Source organism: Petaurus breviceps, unplaced genomic scaffold (assembly GCF_028583685.1).
Source record: "Petaurus breviceps papuanus isolate PSGF00001 unplaced genomic scaffold, PetGlider_PUasm1.0 174, whole genome shotgun sequence".
NCBI lineage: Eukaryota > Metazoa > Chordata > Mammalia > Diprotodontia > Petauridae > Petaurus > Petaurus breviceps.
In genome coordinates, this window is record NW_027185761.1 from 26,549,234 (window position 1) to 26,568,566 (window position 19,333).

The following is a 19,333-nucleotide window of genomic DNA, read 5'->3' on the forward strand; positions in this document are numbered from 1 at the left end:
CAGATGTATGCTGTAATATCTCAATCCTTCCTATGCTTCTAAAGAAAATGGAAATGACACTGAAAGAAAACAGAGATAGTGGGAAAAATAACATATCAATATGTCAAGTATACAGAGGTATAAATGGGATATGACAATTTTCAGGACATGAAGGTATTGGATTGATTCTCAAGGTATTTGAAAGGAACATAAAATAAAATCTTGTACATTATTATTAGCAAAAAATAGTTACTTAGAGAATATTACTGATACATGTATAGACTTTTCTCATCTATATAAAATATTTATAAGAGAAATCCCCCCAAATGACATCAATAATCATCCAAAAGGTTTTGACATAACTATCCACACAGGAAAATATGGATGAGGAATACCTCTTCTCCAGATAATGATATATAATTGAGTGGACAAATGTCTTTCTCCCTTTCCTTCTCTCTGTCCCTGTCCCCCCCACCCCTGTATCTATCTCTATTGATCTATATAGACTCGTGTCTATATCTAGCAATCAATATATGAATATATCATATATGTACACACATATGCATATGTGTGTATATATATATAAATACATATATACAGACATACATATTTTTATATATAATGTTGGACAGCCATAAGTGTACTAGAAGTTGGGTCCTGAATTGTACAGGAGGAGGAGACTGGATCGCCTTTGAGAAATTGAAAGGTTATAGGTTATTTTAATGACTCCAAGTTTTTTGGAGTCTGTTAAAAAAATGGAAAGGTTCATCATTTAAATACCAACAATCTTCTAGAAATGTTTTCAGGTGGTGAGTCATGGAACAGTATAGTCTCCAAAGAGTTGATATTCAATATATTTTAAAGGTCACTGGAAAATGGGAGTCAATAGTGGGTGTCTGCCAATTGTGACACATTACAAACAAAGAAGTATGAAAAAGTGATGTAATTCATGTCATTGAAGAGATGTACAATAAAAAGACCACATGATGAGAGTTAGGAATAACCAACTGATAGTCCATATGCTCCACTGTTATCCTTACAATGCAAAAATAACTGTGGCAAGACCTCTTCCCTTCTAGTAGACCCCTATGGCAAACTTATAGAAAGACAAAGACAAGAGTCACACAGGATGGGCAGGTATAGATGAGTTGTGGTCCACAATATGTTGGAGTGAATGCTCATATTTACAAAATCATGGATCCATTGGAACATTATTTGCGTAAGAGATTTTTTACTTATGCTAAACCTATATTCTGTATGTCTGTAATATCCTCCCATGGATCCTATTTATGTTCTTCAGGACCAGGAAAACCCAGTGTATTATACTGGAAAGGGCAGTGGCCTCATGGTCAGAAACATAGTTCAAATTCTGTCTATTGGTGTGGCCTTGGGTCAGTTACTTAACCTTCCTCAAGAGTTTTCCCATTTGTACATTGAAGAGGTACCACTATAGCCTCTGAGTTTCCTACACCTATGATGCTATGAATATCTTAGACCTATGACTCCCCTTGATGTTCTTCTTTGTCTTCTGTTCTCTAGACTAACTATGTCCAGTTCATTCAAATGATAGTCTCAGTCACTCCCTTTATCATCATGGCAGCCTTTCCCTGAAAGCATTTCAGTTTGTCAATGTCCCTTACAGAATATGGCACTCAGACCTAGATATAATATTCTAACTGTAACCTGATTAGAACAGAATATTTAAAACTTTAGGCTGGTTAGTGCTTGACATCAATGCTTAGTAAAATTCCAGAACTCTGGATTAAAGGAATGATTTATAAGCAAAATATTCCTGTTAGTAGACTCTCACTTGTCTCACTCTACCCATTTATACTTCTATTTCATGAAAGCCAGAAAAAATTTCCATCATCCAAGTCCTATTCTGATGCCTCACCATGGTGGGGAGGAAGTGCTTGAATATGGCTGTAGTGGTGTGCCACCTGTCTTTTGTCCCAGGATTAGTCTAACAAAGTTCAGAGAGGATCATCAACAAATGAGATCACCCAGGAAAACTTTTGGAGGAACAAGGGTCAGAAAGACTCAGTAAATTATCTATGAAGGGGTTAGATACGTTTAGTGGAAAGAAAACCCACAAATGAAGATCACACAGTCATTAAATCAACAAGCTTATTTTGTGCTAGGCACAGTGCTAGGTACTTTGTGTACAAAGACAAAGACTAAATTATCTTGATCCCCAAGGAACTTACATTCTGCTGAGGGCTGGGAGGGGATGGAGCAAAGGAACAACGCGTACCTAGATAAATAAATAAAAAATGCATGCAAAGTGCAAGAGAACATGTGTGTGTTTGTGTGTGTGTGTGTGTTTGTTCAGAAGAGTACTTCATTGATCCATAGGTGAAAGCTATAAAATGATAAATTTAGGCTCAACATAAGGAAAAAACCGCTTACTCAAATTCTCAAAAGGTCTATGAGCTCATCTCTTGGGAGCATTCCTTCTAATAATGCTAAAACCACCAATCATTGGAACAATGCTATATTTTAGATTTTGGCTGCCATGCCATGTTGCTGATACATTGACATTGGAGCCTACTGAAACTCCTCTATCCTTCTCCCCTAAGTAACCAGGATCATTCTTGGAAGGAATGCATCTATTGCCTTCTCTCCACTGACCATCCCTGTGACTATCTTGACCAAAATATTACTTTCTCCATGTGTTATCTTCCCCTGTGAGAATATAAGTTTTTTGAGGGGAAAGACTGTCTTGCTTTTGGCATTACTATTTCTAGTGCTGAGCACAAAAATGCCTGGTACATAGTAAATGCTTAACAAATGCTTTTTTGGTTCAGTTGTCCATCTCATTCATTCATACATACATGTATAGCTTCCAAGCTGTAATTTCCCTTGTGTTACACTTTGACAATTTAAAAATTCAAATGCAGGTATTTTACATTTATTCCTTTTTAAAGTTTATCTTTTTATACTCCTTTGTTGAGATTTTTTTTGGGATCCCAGTCCTTTTATCTATTAGTTTTCTTCCTGGCTTTGTGTCATCCATAAATATGACCAGAGCATTCTCTTGCTGCATTTTTGTAGTAACTCAATCAAAATAGTAAATAAAGTTTGTCTGGCATGACAGCTCTTAGTGGTCACTTGTACCTTCTCTAAGTGCTCATAAATCATCTTTTAAAATAATACATCCTAGAATTTGCCAAGATTTGACAACAAATTCATTAACCTATGGTTGAATCTACCTTATTTCCTTTTGTGAAAATTGCAACACTTGTTAGTATCTGGTCACCAATGAGCACTCAGCAATCACACCTTAGAGTTCTTTCTGTACTTATGGATGTAATTTTTCTGGCCCAGGTGACATATTTGACTTTGTTGAAAAACATCCAAGTGTGTTCTCTTACCATTACCTTATTGATGCTATATTTTGGTTCCATGTTAAGTATTATCCTTTGTTCCTTTTCATTTTGAAGTTTGATCTCTATGGTGAACAAAACAGAAGCAAGATGGAAATTGAGGAGTGCTGTCTCTTTTTGTGTGTTGCCTTTTTTTTTTTTTTTTTAAAGCAACGGGGGTTAAGTAACTTGCTCAAGGTTACATGGCCAGTTATTTCTGGGTGTGGTGCTGAGTGTCTGAGCCCGGGATCTGATCTCCAGGTCATCCTGACACTGGAGCCTGTGATCTTACTCACTGTGCTACCTGGCTGCCCCAAGGGATGTTACTTTCTTGATCTTCCTCTTGTACTCAAGTGAGCTAAATAATTTCCTCCCCCATTTTTATTATTATTTGCATTTATCACAAGCTTTAGCTCAAACTTCTTATGGGACTGCAGTATGCATTAGCATTTTTACCAGCTACCTGATATTGCTTCTATTTTGTGTACAGATCATTTAAAATATATTACACACCCTTTTGTGCTGCTAGCTACTATTTACAGTAAGAATAAACTTCTGTTATGTTCCAGACTAAACCTGTAGGTTGTGTATTCCATTCAACACCAGGGGGAGCACTGGCGGAAATGATAAGCTTGCTAGAATTCTCAGGGAATGAATGAATGCTTTTCTCATTCTCACTGTCAAAGGATTGTTGTGCCCTTTGCAGTAGTTTCTGTGGGGTGGTTAGTGAATCAGAATTAGAATAGCTCTGAGTCCCCATCCTTCTGAGAATGGCTGTCTGTCTCTCTTTTTCTTAATCATATGAACATAGAAAAAGGGACTTACTGCACAGGGCACTTGGGAAGGCATCCATGATGCTTAGTTTTACCATTAGGGATAGAATCAACAAAAGGAATAACATTGGAAATTCATTTAAACTGTTGCACAGTTTTGTACCTGTAGTTCACCTGAGATCCAGGTCACTCCTAGTCAGTTCACAGGTACTCTAAATCCAGAAGTTTTAGGATATAGATCACAATGTGTAGATGCTGCCAGTTATTTCTTCCCTTTGGAGGTAAGCAAAAGTATTCATGCAATAAAACACACTTCCTAAGTGCTGTCCCACTTACCATCTCCAAGATGATCATTGTCATAGTAGTTGGGTAGGGGATTCAGGCACTGCTCCCAACGCTGTTGCTTTCAAAGTTCTATCATAGTCAAAAATTACCAATTCTCTCTTTGCTTCCTGGCTTTTTTGTCCATTATGTAGGCTAAATAGGACTCCAAGTCCTCATCTCAGCTTGTTTATTGCTAGTAGGAGGAGAGTGGGTTGGGTCATAGTTGGGAAATTGCATTACTCTTGCAATGATGCCAAATTGCTTTCTATCACAAATGCCCATCTTTTGTTACATATTTGCTCTCCTGGTCAAGGTAGGATTTTTTTCTGGGTGGGAGAACTTCTGGTGTGGGAATTCCCTTTGTCAATGCAGACCACAGTCTGGGACTTGGTAGATCATAGAATTGCAGGGACCTTGGAGATTATCCTTTCATTTTACAGATGAGGAAATTGAAGCCCATAAAGGTTAACTGACTTGCCTAAGGTTAGGCATCTTGTAAGTAAGTGAAAGGATGGGATCTGAATATGGGTTCTCTAATTCCAAATCCATCACTGCTTATGGTTTCCAATTCCCAAAACAGGGAATTGCTTGGGTGATGAAATGTTAAATGACTTGCCCAGAGTCATGTGACTAGTATTTGGCTGAGGCAGGTTTTGAATCCAGCTCTGCCTGACTCCAAATCCAGAGTTTAGAAAAGAGAGGCATTGGGTATGATGGCACAGACCTATAATCTCTTCTACTGGGGAGTTAAGGCTGGTGGATCACTTCAGTTCAGGAGTTCTGTGCCGCAGTGGGGCTATAGCTTCCAAGCTGGTTAAGACAGTGAGACCAAGTCTCAAAAAAGAAAAGAAAGAAAGAAAGGGAGAGAGGTATTGTGGGTATTGTGCCACTCTTGAAATGAGGAAGACGTGGGTTCATATCCTACCTCTGACACATACTAACTATGTGACCATGGAATAAGTCACCCAGCTTTTCAATGCATTGCCACCCAAAGCCCCTTCTTCCCTCTTCTATCAAATTTCTATCAGTGATCATGTCAGGAAGTTAGACGGTTGCAGGTTGCAGTGAGTGGGAGGTGTATTCTTGTGGGGCAGGAATAGTAAATGGGGATATCTGGAAGGAAGGGGAAATAGCTATAGCTTGTTTTGCTTAGGATTTTGGACCCATGATAAGGGGAAAGCTAGAGTAATAACAGTGTTTTAGGGTTTGCAAATCTCTTTACCTGTGTTCTCTCATCTGGACACTCAGAATAACACTGTGAGGAAGGGGCTATCCCCATTTTATAAGTGGGGAAACAGAGGCCAAGAGAGATGAAGTGACTTGCCTAGAATCACACAGTAGGTATCTGAGGTAGGATTTAAACTCAGAGCTTCCTGATTCCATTTCCAGTGTTCTTCCTACTATATCGCCTCATAAGAATATCATGTGAATTAGGTACACCTGCAGGGAATTGCTCTGGGAATAGGATTCAATATTTCAGAGTTTTTAGAGGTGTGGGAAAGAGGCTGTCATTTGGGGCAGAGGTGGACTATGGCATTGATAGGGAAAGGAAAGCGAATGCCTGGGTCAACCTTATCCAAAGAAGATTTAGGATAGGTGGGAAAGTGTTCAGGCACATACTGGATGATCATCTACCAGTGTTGGTGTAAAGTGGTCCCTGGATCCTGGAGAGGCTGGACCAAATGACCTCCAAGATCCCTTCCAACCCTCTGACTCAATGACTCTGAGATCCATCCTAGACCAGCCACTATGGGGCAGTCTTTGATCATTGGTCAGCTTGGAGTTCTTGGGTCCTTCTCAACAGGAAGGTGAAATTTGTCTAGAGAGGTCCCCAGTCAACTTTTTAATGTCTTCTTTGTATACCAAGGTATCCCTTCTTCTTCATTTTCCATCCCTTACACTCAGAACACAATTCCCTCCTGTTCTCTCCACTGCTCAAAACATTCTTTCAGACAACATGGGATAATGGAAATGACACCACATAGTCCCCGTTCTCACTTCTGCTAGCTGTGTGACCAGCAATTTACAGTAACTTCTCAGACTGTTTTCTAGTTTGTAAAATGGGGGCAGAAATATTCAAAACCCCTTGTCTTGCAATGATTTTTCTGAGGAAAGTTCTTTATATTGTAAAGCTCTATAAAACAGGAGTTACCCAAGCCCTTGAGATAACCATGTCCATGCTTTTCACATTTTTGTCTGAATTAGTTTCATGCCTCCTAGAATGTACTCACGATGTAGAGAAAGAGCCTGTTCTCATCTCTTAGTGCTATTAATTCAGTTCAGCTTAGGAAATACTTGTTTTTACTGATTCATTGATCAATTTTGCTTCAACTATAATAACCCAAAAGAATGACTGTACATTCAGTTGCACCTCCTTGTAATTTATCACTTGTCAAAAGTAAGGAAGGGGGTGGGATTTAATTTTAAAGAAATGAGTTTTTATTGGTACCTTTTGTTTTCCATTACTACTTCATTTCCAAATATGTTACTCTTTATTATCCTATACAGTAAGTTCTCTTCTTCTAGCAAAAGGAAAAAAATTGATGAAATTAACTAGATGGATGGTCTGACAGTAAATATAATGTTGTATGGTTTAATTTTATTCAGTCAGTACCAACATCACCCAATATACTTAGCCTAGATTGTGTTACTAGATAGCATCATCATTTACATAATTGTAATCACTGTGTATATTGATCTTTGGAATCTGCTTTCCTTAATCTGTATTACTTCCTGCAAACCTGCCCATTTTTTTTTGGAAATTTTATTTATTGTTCCTTTCAGGGCAGCAATATTCCATTACCTTTATATATGCTGTGGTTTGTTTCACCATTCCCATAATTTATTTTCAACTTTTGGCTAGCACAAGTAGAGTTTCTAGGAATATTTTTTATATAAATAGACCTTTTCTTCCTACATATATCCTCCTTATGGTATAAACCTGATACTGGAATTGTTAGGAGAAAGGGTATAAACAATTTTTTAAGCTTTCATGGTATAATTTCATATTACTTTCCCAAAAAATTATACCAGTTCATAACCCCAAGAGCAGTGAATTAATATGACAGCTTTCCCACAGCTTTGCCAACAATTTCATTGCCAATTTTCTAAATATGAGGTAATATTGAAGAACTATTTAAATATACATTTCTCTGGTCATTACTGATTTTATTCAGCAAAAGTTTTGTAAGCACTCATCGTGTTAGACAATGGAGAAATAACAAGTTGAGTTTGACGTGCTTCCTGCTTTCATAGATCACAAAATAGAGGTGAAGATTATGACGTTAGCAGTAATTATTAAATGAGATAGACCAGCTAAGGGAAGGCAGTGTGGTTCAGTGTCAAAAGCATGGGATTGTCAGGTAGAAGATTGGGTTGAAATCAACATTCTGTCACATGATTAACTTTGAGCAAGTGATTTCCTCTCAATGTCTCTGTAACATGGTTTCCATCAATGTGCTAGCTCTACATTTCTAGCTCTACATTTATGCCATAAGGGCAGAAAGGGGGGCAAAGAGCTACGTAAGGTCCAAAGAGAAAAAATTAATTCCTGGCTGAGGAGAGCAGGCAAGGTTTTATGGAGCAGGTAGTATCTGAAATGGGTCCTGAAGGGAGGATTTCTATCAATAGGTAGGGTTAGATGTGGGCATTGGGACAGTCTATGCATGAGTCATGATGCAAGCAAAGGCACAGAGATTGGAAAATATATGCTCAGTAATTGTTTGCCTAGAGTAGAGAGTATATAAGGATGAATAGTGTGAGATAAGCCTGGAAATGAAAAGTAGTATCCTCTAGGGCCTTAAATGCCTAAGCATCTATGTGGTAGAGTGGAGAGAGTGCTGGACCTGGAGTAAGGAAAATATGAGTTCAAATCCTGCCTCATACTGGTATTAGCTAGGTAACCCTAGGTGAATCATTCAACCTCTCTGTAACTCAGTTTTCTCACATATGAAATGGGGATAGTAATAATATCTACCTTTTAAGATTGTTTTGAGGATAAAATAAGATCATATTTGTAAAGTGTTGCACAAATCTTAAAGACCAATGTAAACGCTAGCTATTAGGTGAATCACAGTTCAGATATCATTTGGTAGTAATATGGATCCATGAAGGAGTTTTGAACAGAGAAGGTGAAAAAAGGAAACTAAAGCACTATTCTGGCTAATGTGGAAAGTATTTTTGAATTGAGCTTTTTTGTTCAGATGAAGTAGACCATGTGTCTCTGTACTGGGTGTGACCATGGGGTTGGCCACACCTAGAGAGGCATATGGCTAGCTGCCAGTCAGCTGTTCCTGGCTAATTTGGGCCTTCAGTGATCAGGGGCACAGACAGGCTTCAAAGAAGGACTGAATAAGAGAGAGTATCCTTGACTCAGTTCTGTTCTATAGTCTAAGATAAGGTTTATCCATGATTATTCCTGTGTGAGCCCTTTTTCAATCATGGAAAGGAAAGATGTTGTTTTAATTTTGGGGGACAGGATGTGAGTAAAATTACAAAACAAACAAGATCACCAGGGGTCCCCACTTCTTCTGTCCTTTTCTTCCATCTGTGTTCTCCTTCAGTGAGAACTGAAGGACTGGTTGCCCACCGCATAGCCACACTCTCCTTGGTCAGTGCTTTCCCCAAATTCTGACCCTATCGGCCTTTCTATTCAAAGTGTATGATCTTGCATCCAATTCCTTCAGGATCCTTCTATGTGCTACTATATGGTACTTGGTACTAAGGTGTTATCTTTAAAATTTGCCTGATTTGTTGTCCTTAGGAGTATTTATCTGCTAAGTGAAAAGTCCTGGAGACAGAATCACAACCCCTTGAAAGATGCTACAGCCCCACCTACGTTAGGAGATCTCAGTTCTTTGTCTTTTGCCTTTGCCATTGATTCAGTGTTATTATGGAACCTTAGGTTCTGGTCCCTCTATGTCAGGAGATCTCAGCCCTAGTTTTTCCTTTGCCATCGATTCAACATCATTATGGAACCTTGGGTACTGGTCTCTCTTTGTTGTTGACTCTACTTGGTATCATGTCTTCCCACTTGAATGACCTTGAGTCCTCTGTTGCTAATGATCATTGGTGAGGAGAATGACATAGGACATGTCTACACATTCAGGGTTCTGTTGTTTCTCTACTCAGCATTCTCTCTGAATTAACTCAATCAACTAACCCACAAAGATTTACTGCATATCTGCTCTGTGTCCAGTCCCTGCTAGGAAGTCCTGGCCTGTAGAGAGAAGCACAGGACACAGTGTCTGCCCTCAAGAAACTTGTACCTTAGTTGTAGAAATAAGCCTTAGACATATTAAACACGAGAGGCAACCTGGCACAGTACATAAATAGCTGGTCTTATGGGCAGGAAGATGAGTTAACATTTAATCTCTGATACTTATTAATTGTACAATTCTAGGTAAGTCTATCAGTCTCTCAGTAGCTCTGGAAACTTGCTAAGGCTCAAGGTTGCAGAACCATTGCTGATCTGTGCTGGGAGAGAGACTTTCCTCACCTTGGAACTCTTACACAGATGATATTTGTGATAGTTGAGACTGGAAAAAAAGCATCAGGTTAACGAGTTCAGAGTTCTAGAGGGGCCTCAGAAGTCATCTGGTTTAATCCTCTCTGAGTTACAGAAACAACAAGTGACTTTGCCCAAGGTCACATAGCTTGTAAGCATCAGAGGTAAGATTCTAATTCATATCCTCTGACCCTAGAACCAGCTCTTTCAGTCAATCAGTCAGTCACTCAACAAGCATTTAGTGAGCACCCGTTTAGCTAGGCATTATACTAGAGCTGGGGATGCAAAGAAAGGCAAAGGCCAGTCCCTGTTCCGAAGGAGCTCCAAGTCTGATGGGAGAGACAGTATGTAGACAGCTGTGTATAAACAAGCTATGCATGAAAAGGGTAAGTGGGAGATCATCAGCAAAGGAAAGACACTAGACTTGAGGGGGATCAGGGAACCAAGAGGTGGAGATAAGGAGGAAGACCATTCCAGGCATGGGGGACAGCCAGAGGCGATGCTGAGAGATGGAAGGCATAGTTTCTTGTTAAAAAAAAAACAGCCTGGAGACCACAGTATCCAGAGTTGTATGGGTGTAAGTTGTAAGAAGTGTGGGAAGGTTGATGGTAGGAGGGGCATGTTAGGAAGGGCTTTGAAGAGCAGACAGAAGATTTTATATTTGATGCTGGAGGTACTAGGGAACCATTGGAGTTAATGGAGTAGGGAGGGGATAGAAGACCTGCACTTTGGGAGGTGAAGAAGGAGGCAGTTCCAGACTTGCAGGTTAGAAAGTGAAAATCCCTAGAACTGAGAGAGTGTCTAGTTTGAAGAACAAACCACAATTGTGAGGTTCAAATGATATTTACATATGTATGTACATACATTCATAGAAATATCATTTTGCAAATGTTAAAGAACAATACCATTGCTCAATTTTATTATGATGCTCTAGAAGGGATTATTATGGGCAACTAGGTAGTGTAGAGGATAGAACTCTGGTCCTGGAGTCAGGAAGACCTGAATTAAGATCTGGCCTCAGACGTTTACTAGTTGTGTAACTCTGGGCAAGTCACTTAATGCTGTTTGCCTCAGTTCATCATCTGTAAGAAAGAAATGGCAACCCATTCCAGTATTTTTGCCAAGAAAATCCCCAAATGGTGTCACAAAGAGTCAGGCATGACTGAAACCCCGAACAACAACAATTGCTCAATTTTATTATAATCCTCTATAAGGGATTATTATTAAGTCACTTAATTAAATATTCAATAGTGTGGTGGTGCAGTGAGTAAAGCGCCGACCCCAGAGTAAGGAGGACCCCAGTTCCGTTCTGGCCTCAGACACTTAGCACACACACACACACACACACAAACTAGCCGTGTAACCTTGGGCAAGTTACTTAACCCCAGTTGCCCTCCAAAAGGCAAAAAAAAAAAAATACTCAATAGTGTGGCACACACTCAGAGCTACAGGAGAATCATGATTCAGTTGAAAGAGTATTGACTTGAAAGTCAGAAGATCTGGGCTCAAATCCTGTCTCTGATTCCCACTAGCTGTGTGACCTGGAGCTAGCTTCTTTCTCGGGGTCTTGCTTTTCTCATTTGTAAAATAAGTTGGACTCCTTCTGAAGCCCCTTCCAGCTCAGAATCTATGACTCTGAGAGTGTGGAGGAAAAGATAGACCAGTGAGGATTCAGATGGTCAGGGTAAGCTTCACAAGGAAGGTTAGGTGTGAATTGGGTCTTAATGGATAGGTAGGATTTGGAGAGAAGGATGATAGAAGAGAGGGAAACTGTTGGAGAGAGATGGCAACTTCCTTCTGCTTGTGCTGGCCTGAACAGTTTCTTTGTTAACATCTACACTTTCAAGACACAGTCTAAGAGCTGGGAACTCTTGAGAAAGGGAACATTTGCACAGGTACTGATGCATTGAACCAGTTTAGCATAAACCAACTGAGTTTTCATTCAATATTCATTTTTTTTGTTTGACCATATCTGTGCTTATAATCATCTCCCCTTCTCCAAAGAAAGCCCTCTTTACATCTGCTCAATCCTTTTAGGAAATTCTCTTGCTGAGCTGAGAAGCTGAGAAGGCTTATGAATAACTCTGAAGGCATCAGTAATAATGGAGGTATTTAATCAAGTACATTCTTCTGGGAACACACGGACATTTCTACCTAGATGATCTCCCTTTAGGGCCACATTTGGGCCAACAGACACAGATTTCAAGAGCTCCCTCTCCTCTGAACAAATTTAGGAATTCATCTCAGTCTGGGAGAGGCAGTTCTTCTGCTTCCCTTGATTAGGGCTGGCTGTACGCTAAATGTGAGAGTAACTGAGTTAGGTGTTGGTGTCCATAGCTCCTATGGGGTTTTGCTTCTTGTTGCCAGGGGAAAAACCAACCAACCAAGAACAACAAATTTAATAGCCTCATCTGGTAGCCCTAACTGTAAAACAGTATTCATCCAGTCATAGATCTAGAACTAGAAAGGATTTAAGAAGTCATTTGGTCGAAACCTCTTATTTAACAGATTAGGAAACTGAAGTGCAAAGTAATGAACCCAGATATTTCTCTCGGACATAGGAGGAAATCTAATCCAATTTCCCTTAATTTTGAAGATGAGAAAACTGAGACACAGGCGAAGAGTCTCATGAATTTCCCAAAAAGATAATGTCAGAGAAGAAATTTGAATCCAAGTGCCATGACTCCAGAATCATTGCTTGTTGCAATAATTCATCAGTCTGGCCACAGAGTGGAAGCTTTCTTGACCAGAGCAACTGCTGAAGACTCTTCACTAAATTGTCCAGCTGGGGTATGCTCTGTGCCAGTGGAGGGACACCTCATGCTGATAAAATCTTGAGTCTGAGAAGCATTGAAGCTCAAGTGCAGTGGCTTGTCCAATGGGAATTTGAAGAACTGGTCTCATCCTAATTAATTAAGCATTAAGGAAGTCACTTTCCTTCTTTGGGCTCTAGTTTCCTTTACTATCAAATTCAGAAGTTAAGAGTCTCACCCTCCTATCCACCCCCACTCCAGGCTGGAATGCATTACTTCTTCACCTCTACATTGCAGAATCTTTTGCTTCCTCCAAAGCTCAGTTGATGTGCCACCTTCTACTTGAGATCTTTCCTGATCTCCCACAATTGAGTGCTCCCCTCCTTTAAAAGAGTAACTTTGTATATATATTCTACATAATTATAAGGATGTGTGTTGTATTGAGTGCTTTAAAAGAGTAACTTTGAATGTATGTATATTCTATGTAATTAAAAGTATGCATGTTGTATTGAGTGCTTTAAAAGAATAACTTTGTATGTATATTCTACATAATTATAAGGATGTATGTTGTATTGAGTGCTTTAAAAGAGTAGCTTTGTATGTATATTCTACCTAATTTTAAGTATGCATGTTGTACTGAGTGTCCTCATTTGAAAAAGTAATTTGGATATTCTATATAATTATGAGTATAAATGTTGTGTTGAGTGCTCCCCTTCTCTGAAAAAGTGACTTTGTACATACATTGTATGTAATTATAAGTATACACACACATATTGTTTCTATAGATAGAATGTGATCTCCTTGAAGGCAGGGATTGTTTCATTTTTGTGTTTATTTTCCCAGCACCTAGCACAATGGAATGTAGAAAGAATACGGGATTAGAATATAGAAAGTGCTTCATAAATTCTTAATGATTGGTTGAACAGTTTGCCTCTAACATCTCTTCCTGCTCAGACATTACAGGACTTTTGGTACAGTAGAAAGAAAGCTGGATTTAGAGTCACAGAACCTGGGTTTTAATCCTGGTTGTGCTTCTTGTTATCTGTGAGACCTTGTGTACATTCTTTGCCTCATCTTGGTCTCAGTTTCCTCATCTTTAAAATGAGGGGTGTGGGGCTCTCTAAGCTCACTTTCAGTTCTGAATCCTACTATGGTCCTATAACTCTTCTCAAAGGTAACTATTGTATTTTAGCATGGGCAGTTGTTGCTTTTTTTAGGAACCAGAAAAGGGGAAAAGTAGATCAACTTTTTTTCTTCTTTTTTTCCTTATTAAAATATGCCTGGAAAGATAGGGAAGATTGTAAAAAGAATTAAATGTTTGACTGAGGTGGTGATTCCTTCCTTCCTTCTTTCCTTCTTTCCTTCCTTCCTTCTTTAAATTTTAGATGCAATAAAGAGCCTGGAGTATTCCTGAATGTTAGAGTGTCAGGTTTATGCTTAATTATACTTAATTTATGCTTAGTTATGATTAGACGGGCAGTGTTAAAGTCTTGCTTGGGTGCTGCTGGGGGGTGAGTGGGCTTAGAGTGAGCTCTTCTAAGAGCTATGTTAGCAGGTTTGGGGGAAAAAAAACCCTGACTGGATGCTGCTTTTCTGGAGAGGCAAACAGTTGCCCCTGGGGTACTGATTAACCAGAGGTTATTCATTATTGCCTTGGGTGAGTGGGAAAGGAAGGTGTCAAGAATAGCCTGAGGGGCACAGAAAGGGAGAGGGGAGAGTGCTAGAGCTGGTGGGCACCCGTGAGCTTTTGCTTCCCTCAGGCTGGCCTAGCCAGCTGCCACATTGACTTGATGCCCTCTTAATGCTTTGATCTTACTCTCACCCTTCCTGCAGCCTCTCTGTTCATCATTGCCATGCTCCTGGCAAGCCTTAACAGCTGTTGCAATCCCTGGATCTACATGCTGTTCACAGGCCACCTCTTTCATGACCTGGTGCACCGTTTCCTCTGCTGTTCTGCAAGTTATCTGAAGACCAACCCAGGGGGTGAGACCAGTGCCAGCAAAAAAAGCAACTCTTCCACCTTTGTCCTGAGCCGTAAGAGCTCCAGTCTGAAGAGCTTCACCCAGCCAGCTGGAGAGTGAAGCAGGACCCAGGCCTAGGGTTCTGAAGTCACTCGGCTTAACTTTATGTTGGCAGGAAATTTCTGACCCATCATGGCTGTCTATGCATGAATGTATGTATATATGTATATGTATAAATGAACATAGCTTCTATATATAGATATAATTCTGACCCATGCATTGTGGGGATATGGCATCAGAAGGATGGATCCAATAGTCAAAGTGGTCATCCCCTATGGGCATTCTGTGCCACTTCCTATCTATTCACCATGCAATCCTCTGGGCCTTTTGGCAAGATCTCCTGCCTTCCCCATAAAGTACTCATGGCTACCTTACTCCTTACTCCTGATCAGAGGATGGCTTCTGTGGACTTGCACTTATTCTCCTCTGTTGAGATGGAGGGCAGCCTGGGATAGTGGAGAGAGAGCTAGCCTCAGAGGGGCCATGACAGAATATAGTCCTTCCTCTGACACATGTTATCTGTGTGATCCTGGACAAGTCACTTCATTTCTCAGTGTCCTGGGCAACTCTCGAAGACTATATATTGTGTAGTATCCTTACAAGGAGATCCCTGTACCAAGAAAAGCATAGAACTTGTGAAAAATGAAAATCTACCAAAAGTTAACGTATGTAGGCATGGCACATTCTTGTTTGAGGTAAATATAGGACAGATGTAGGGCAATGGTGTCTTTCATTGTTGGACTACTTGCCAGCATTGTAATGAGGACTTCATTGTTGGTAGGGCATATGGGTAGAAGGAGAAGGGAAGATGGGAGACAGAAAACCTAGGGTTCTAAGAGCTATGTTAGCAGGTTTGGGGAAAAAAAAACCCCTGACTGGATGCTGCTTTTCTGGAGAGGCAAACAGTTGCCCCTGGGGTACTGATTAACCAGAGGTTATTCATTATTGGGCTAATGTAGCAATGGCCACCATATTGGACAATCTGGAACCGACAAACAGGCTTAGAACCTTGGTGAAAAATGACCAGTTTTGTAGAGCTGATTAAACACAAATGAATTACAGGGAAGCTAAGACTGCAAATGAATTGCTGAAAGACATTAACATTCCAAGCTTTTATTTGTCAAGAAATTTGCATAGAGTCTCCCCATTGGTGAAAATAACGATAATCCTATACTCCATTTCTGTATGAGGGGGTAGAGTTGATGAAGGCTTGGGAAAGGAGAATTCTCTCTTTTTCTAGTTTCCAGCTTCTGGAGAGGACACATAAGGGTCTCAACTTCCTTCAGGGAGAGATCCCTGGAGGGAATGTGCAGTTCCTGTTTTGAATTTTATCATTAATCTTATTACCAAAACTGAAATGTTAAATATAGCTAGATTTTAAAATTGTGGGGCTCAACTTTAATTCTCTGAACAATGGAAAATTCCACCAAAATGAAATGGAAAAGCATTTACTAAGCATTAAGCAATGTGCCAAACAACTGTGCTAAAATATAAATAGTCAAGTGAGATAGTCTCTGCACTAAAGAATTCCATATTCTAAAAATGGGCAATGACATATATAGCAGGGCAGATGGAAGGCCCAGGGGTTCTTAGGGTACAGTAGCAGAGGAGATGGTAAGGGTCAAGAGTCCTTAGAGGGTAATATCAGGTCATGTGGCCATGGCCAAGGGTCCAGAATGCACAGTGGCAGGGTAGATGGCATGGTAAATCTCAGTGGACCTTATGGAGTAACAAAGTCCAGTAGGCTACTGTCTTGTCAGAAGAATTATGTTGGATACATCCTGCTCATCCAAGGAATGTGAATAGCCAAGTTCCTAATCAATGACTATTCAGAATGGGATAGTAGGTCTGTGTTAGAGTGAAATGGAGTTCATTTCCACTGGGGATGGGCATGTGAGGAATTAGCATTAAGCATCTGGTGAAATGGGGTGATGGAGTCTCCTCTGATCTATTCCTAATGAACCCTTGGGTAGTCCATTGGATTGGGGGTAGGAAGGGAAGACTGGGTTGAAGGAAGGCCCTCAACCTTCTTCAGCATCTGCTTCTGCTAGGGCCTAGATTGTAATGTATTTAGGGGTAAAACTATTTGTGCTAGAAATTTCAGGAAAAAAACATGGGAAATGAAGACTTATTTGGCAGTTTGGATTTTTGAAAGTGCTTAGAATTTCCACAGAGTTGTGATGAAACCTTACTTGATGCTAAGTGAGAAGCCATTACCTCTGTCCTACAAAATGCCCATCATGGTATTCCTGTATATTCCTAAAGGATGGTATTTGCCTGATGATGTTGATAAATCTTCTTTTGTAATTTGCTTTACAGATGAGATGCTTAATAAAGGCTTTTCTCATGCGTGTTCCCTCTCTTTCTCTTTTTTAATTCCCTCCCTGCAAGAGGGATTATTTGTGGTGGCTTTGGTGGGGGGTGTTGAATTTTCTAAATTGCTGCCACAGTTCTCCAGTTGGTTTTGGCTTTAGTGTCCCTGGGTGGGAGCTGGCTGCATTCCCATTTCTCTTCTCTAGCATGTAAGGATCACAGAATTCCTTAGAAGTCCTCCGATTACTACATAGTCCTGGCATCCCTATCTAATATTGCAGGACTACACATGCTGTCAATTACATTCTGATCCTGGGTGTGCAGAATCATCGAATGTTATTTGTGGAAGGGGCCTTAGAGAACATCTAGGTTCAGCCCCTCTTTTTGAAGAGGTGGAAAATGAGACCCATGGAGGCAGGGTTTAATTCAAAGCAACACAGTCCAGAACAGGTGTCCTGACTTTTGTTTAGTGTGTCTTCCACTGTAGACACACAATATCTCTATATATCCCCATAGATTGTATGACATCACAGAACATAGGAAGGGACACTTTAGATCTGGCTCCACCTCCTTATTTTTGAAAGGATTAAATGCAACACATGGAGCCCTAGAACATAGATGCTTAACATTCCAAGGTCCCTGACAAAGCCTGACATGTGTAATCAAATTCAACCAGAACAAAATGGATTGGTCTTCCAAACTTCAGATTTCCCCATCAGAACTAATGACAAGAACTAATAAAACACAACAGTCTCAACACAACAAAGTGTTGTATCATTAAGAAAACGTTGGCATGATTGTTTGATGCTACTCTTGCTGGTATAAGCAACTTATGATGATGTGACCATCCTTTATAGTCTCTTGAAAGTTATTTACATCCACATGCTCTGGAAATCTGTCTCTTCTTGTACAATAATAAAGTTATTTTAAAAATATTTAAAAAGTTTATTTAAGGCTTGACAAATTAATCAAGTACCTCCTCTGTGGACATTGGGGTTTTCCCCTAACATTTTATAGATAAGAAAAGTGAGGTTGAGAAAAGGGTAGTTAACTTGTTTAAGGTCTCACTGCTGTGTGGTGTAATGATTTGGAATATGTTAACCTCTGTTGGACTGAAAGACCTCTCAGGTCCCTTCTCCATGTGTTATTCTGTGACCTGGGTTCAAATCCTCCCACTGCTATTTACTACCAGTGTATACTTGCATAGTTTTTCTTCTCTGTGTCTGTTTTCTTCTCTATAAAACAGGTGATCACTCAGGTCCCTTCTGTCTCCAAATCCTATGATCTAGAACTCAGTGAGTTAGAACTCAGATTAATTGACTTTTAGCCTGATTTGTGATCTACTTGTTGATCCTTCATACTCTCAGTGGATCAATGACATCATAAGGGGATATCTTGACTTGGGTGTGAACTGGATTTAAATGAGGTGGAACTGAGCAAAGTCCTCAGTTTCACTCTCTCTTCCTAAGTCATCAAAGCCAGTAGCAAGATAAAAATCAACATGACTGGCTCTGGGATTCTCTCTGTGTGTGTGGGAGAACACCTTGTGTTGGAATTCCCAGTGCCAGCATGATCTATGGCTTCATAGATAGGGTCTTTGAAATGAATGACCCAATGCACACAGAGGTTGTGAGTGTCTTAGGGTTCCACAATTAGTCAGCATCAGGGGCAGCATTAAACTCAAGTTTTCGTGACTCCAACTCGGTCACTCTATCCACTATACCATGTTGCTCTCAAAATGGCAACTTATGATCAATATAAATGTAAGAAGCTACCAGATTGTGAGTCATCTACATACCCTCATCATAGAATTTAAAGCTGGAGGGGCCATCACAGATCATCTAATTCAACTTCCTTACTTAATTATACATGATGAAATGAAAAAATACATTTCATACATGTTTGGCTCAGGGAGAAGTAGGAATTTATGCAAGGTTACATGATAAATATAAGAATACTCTTTCAGTATTCTCTCAATTTAACCATGCTTGACACTTCTTCCCATTTCTTTATCCTGAAAGGGAAGAGTCTGTGAATAGGACCAGCCACATAGTATTGGACTGGGTCATAGAGAGATCTAATCTAAGGACGCTTAAACTCAGGACCTTCTTGCTATTGGTGTCGCATGAAAGCCTATTGAATCAGCCATATCCAACCTACCTGAAAAGGCCAGTGGCATTTTGGGCTTTATTAAGAGTGGCACAGCTTTCAGGAACAAGGATGTGAGAGGACTCCTGGTATTCTGTTCTGAGAAAACCACTCTAGACTTTTGTGTTTAGTGTTGGCAACACATTTGGGA

The 19,333-nt window shown here is 39.9% G+C and overlaps 1 protein-coding gene across 1 annotated transcript in view; it reads left to right on the top strand.

Annotated features, from left to right (window-relative positions):
* The window catches only part of OXTR (oxytocin receptor), a 36,965-nt gene extending 18,066 nt beyond the window's left edge, over window positions 1-18,899 (top strand). The window contains exon 3 of the mRNA XM_069084041.1: window positions 14,534-18,899. Coding sequence (XP_068940142.1) covers window positions 14,534-14,781 — 248 coding nt within the window. The 3' untranslated portion in view covers window positions 14,782-18,899. The remainder of the gene's footprint in view (window positions 1-14,533) is intronic.
* The last annotated feature ends 434 nt before the right edge of the window (window positions 18,900-19,333 follow it).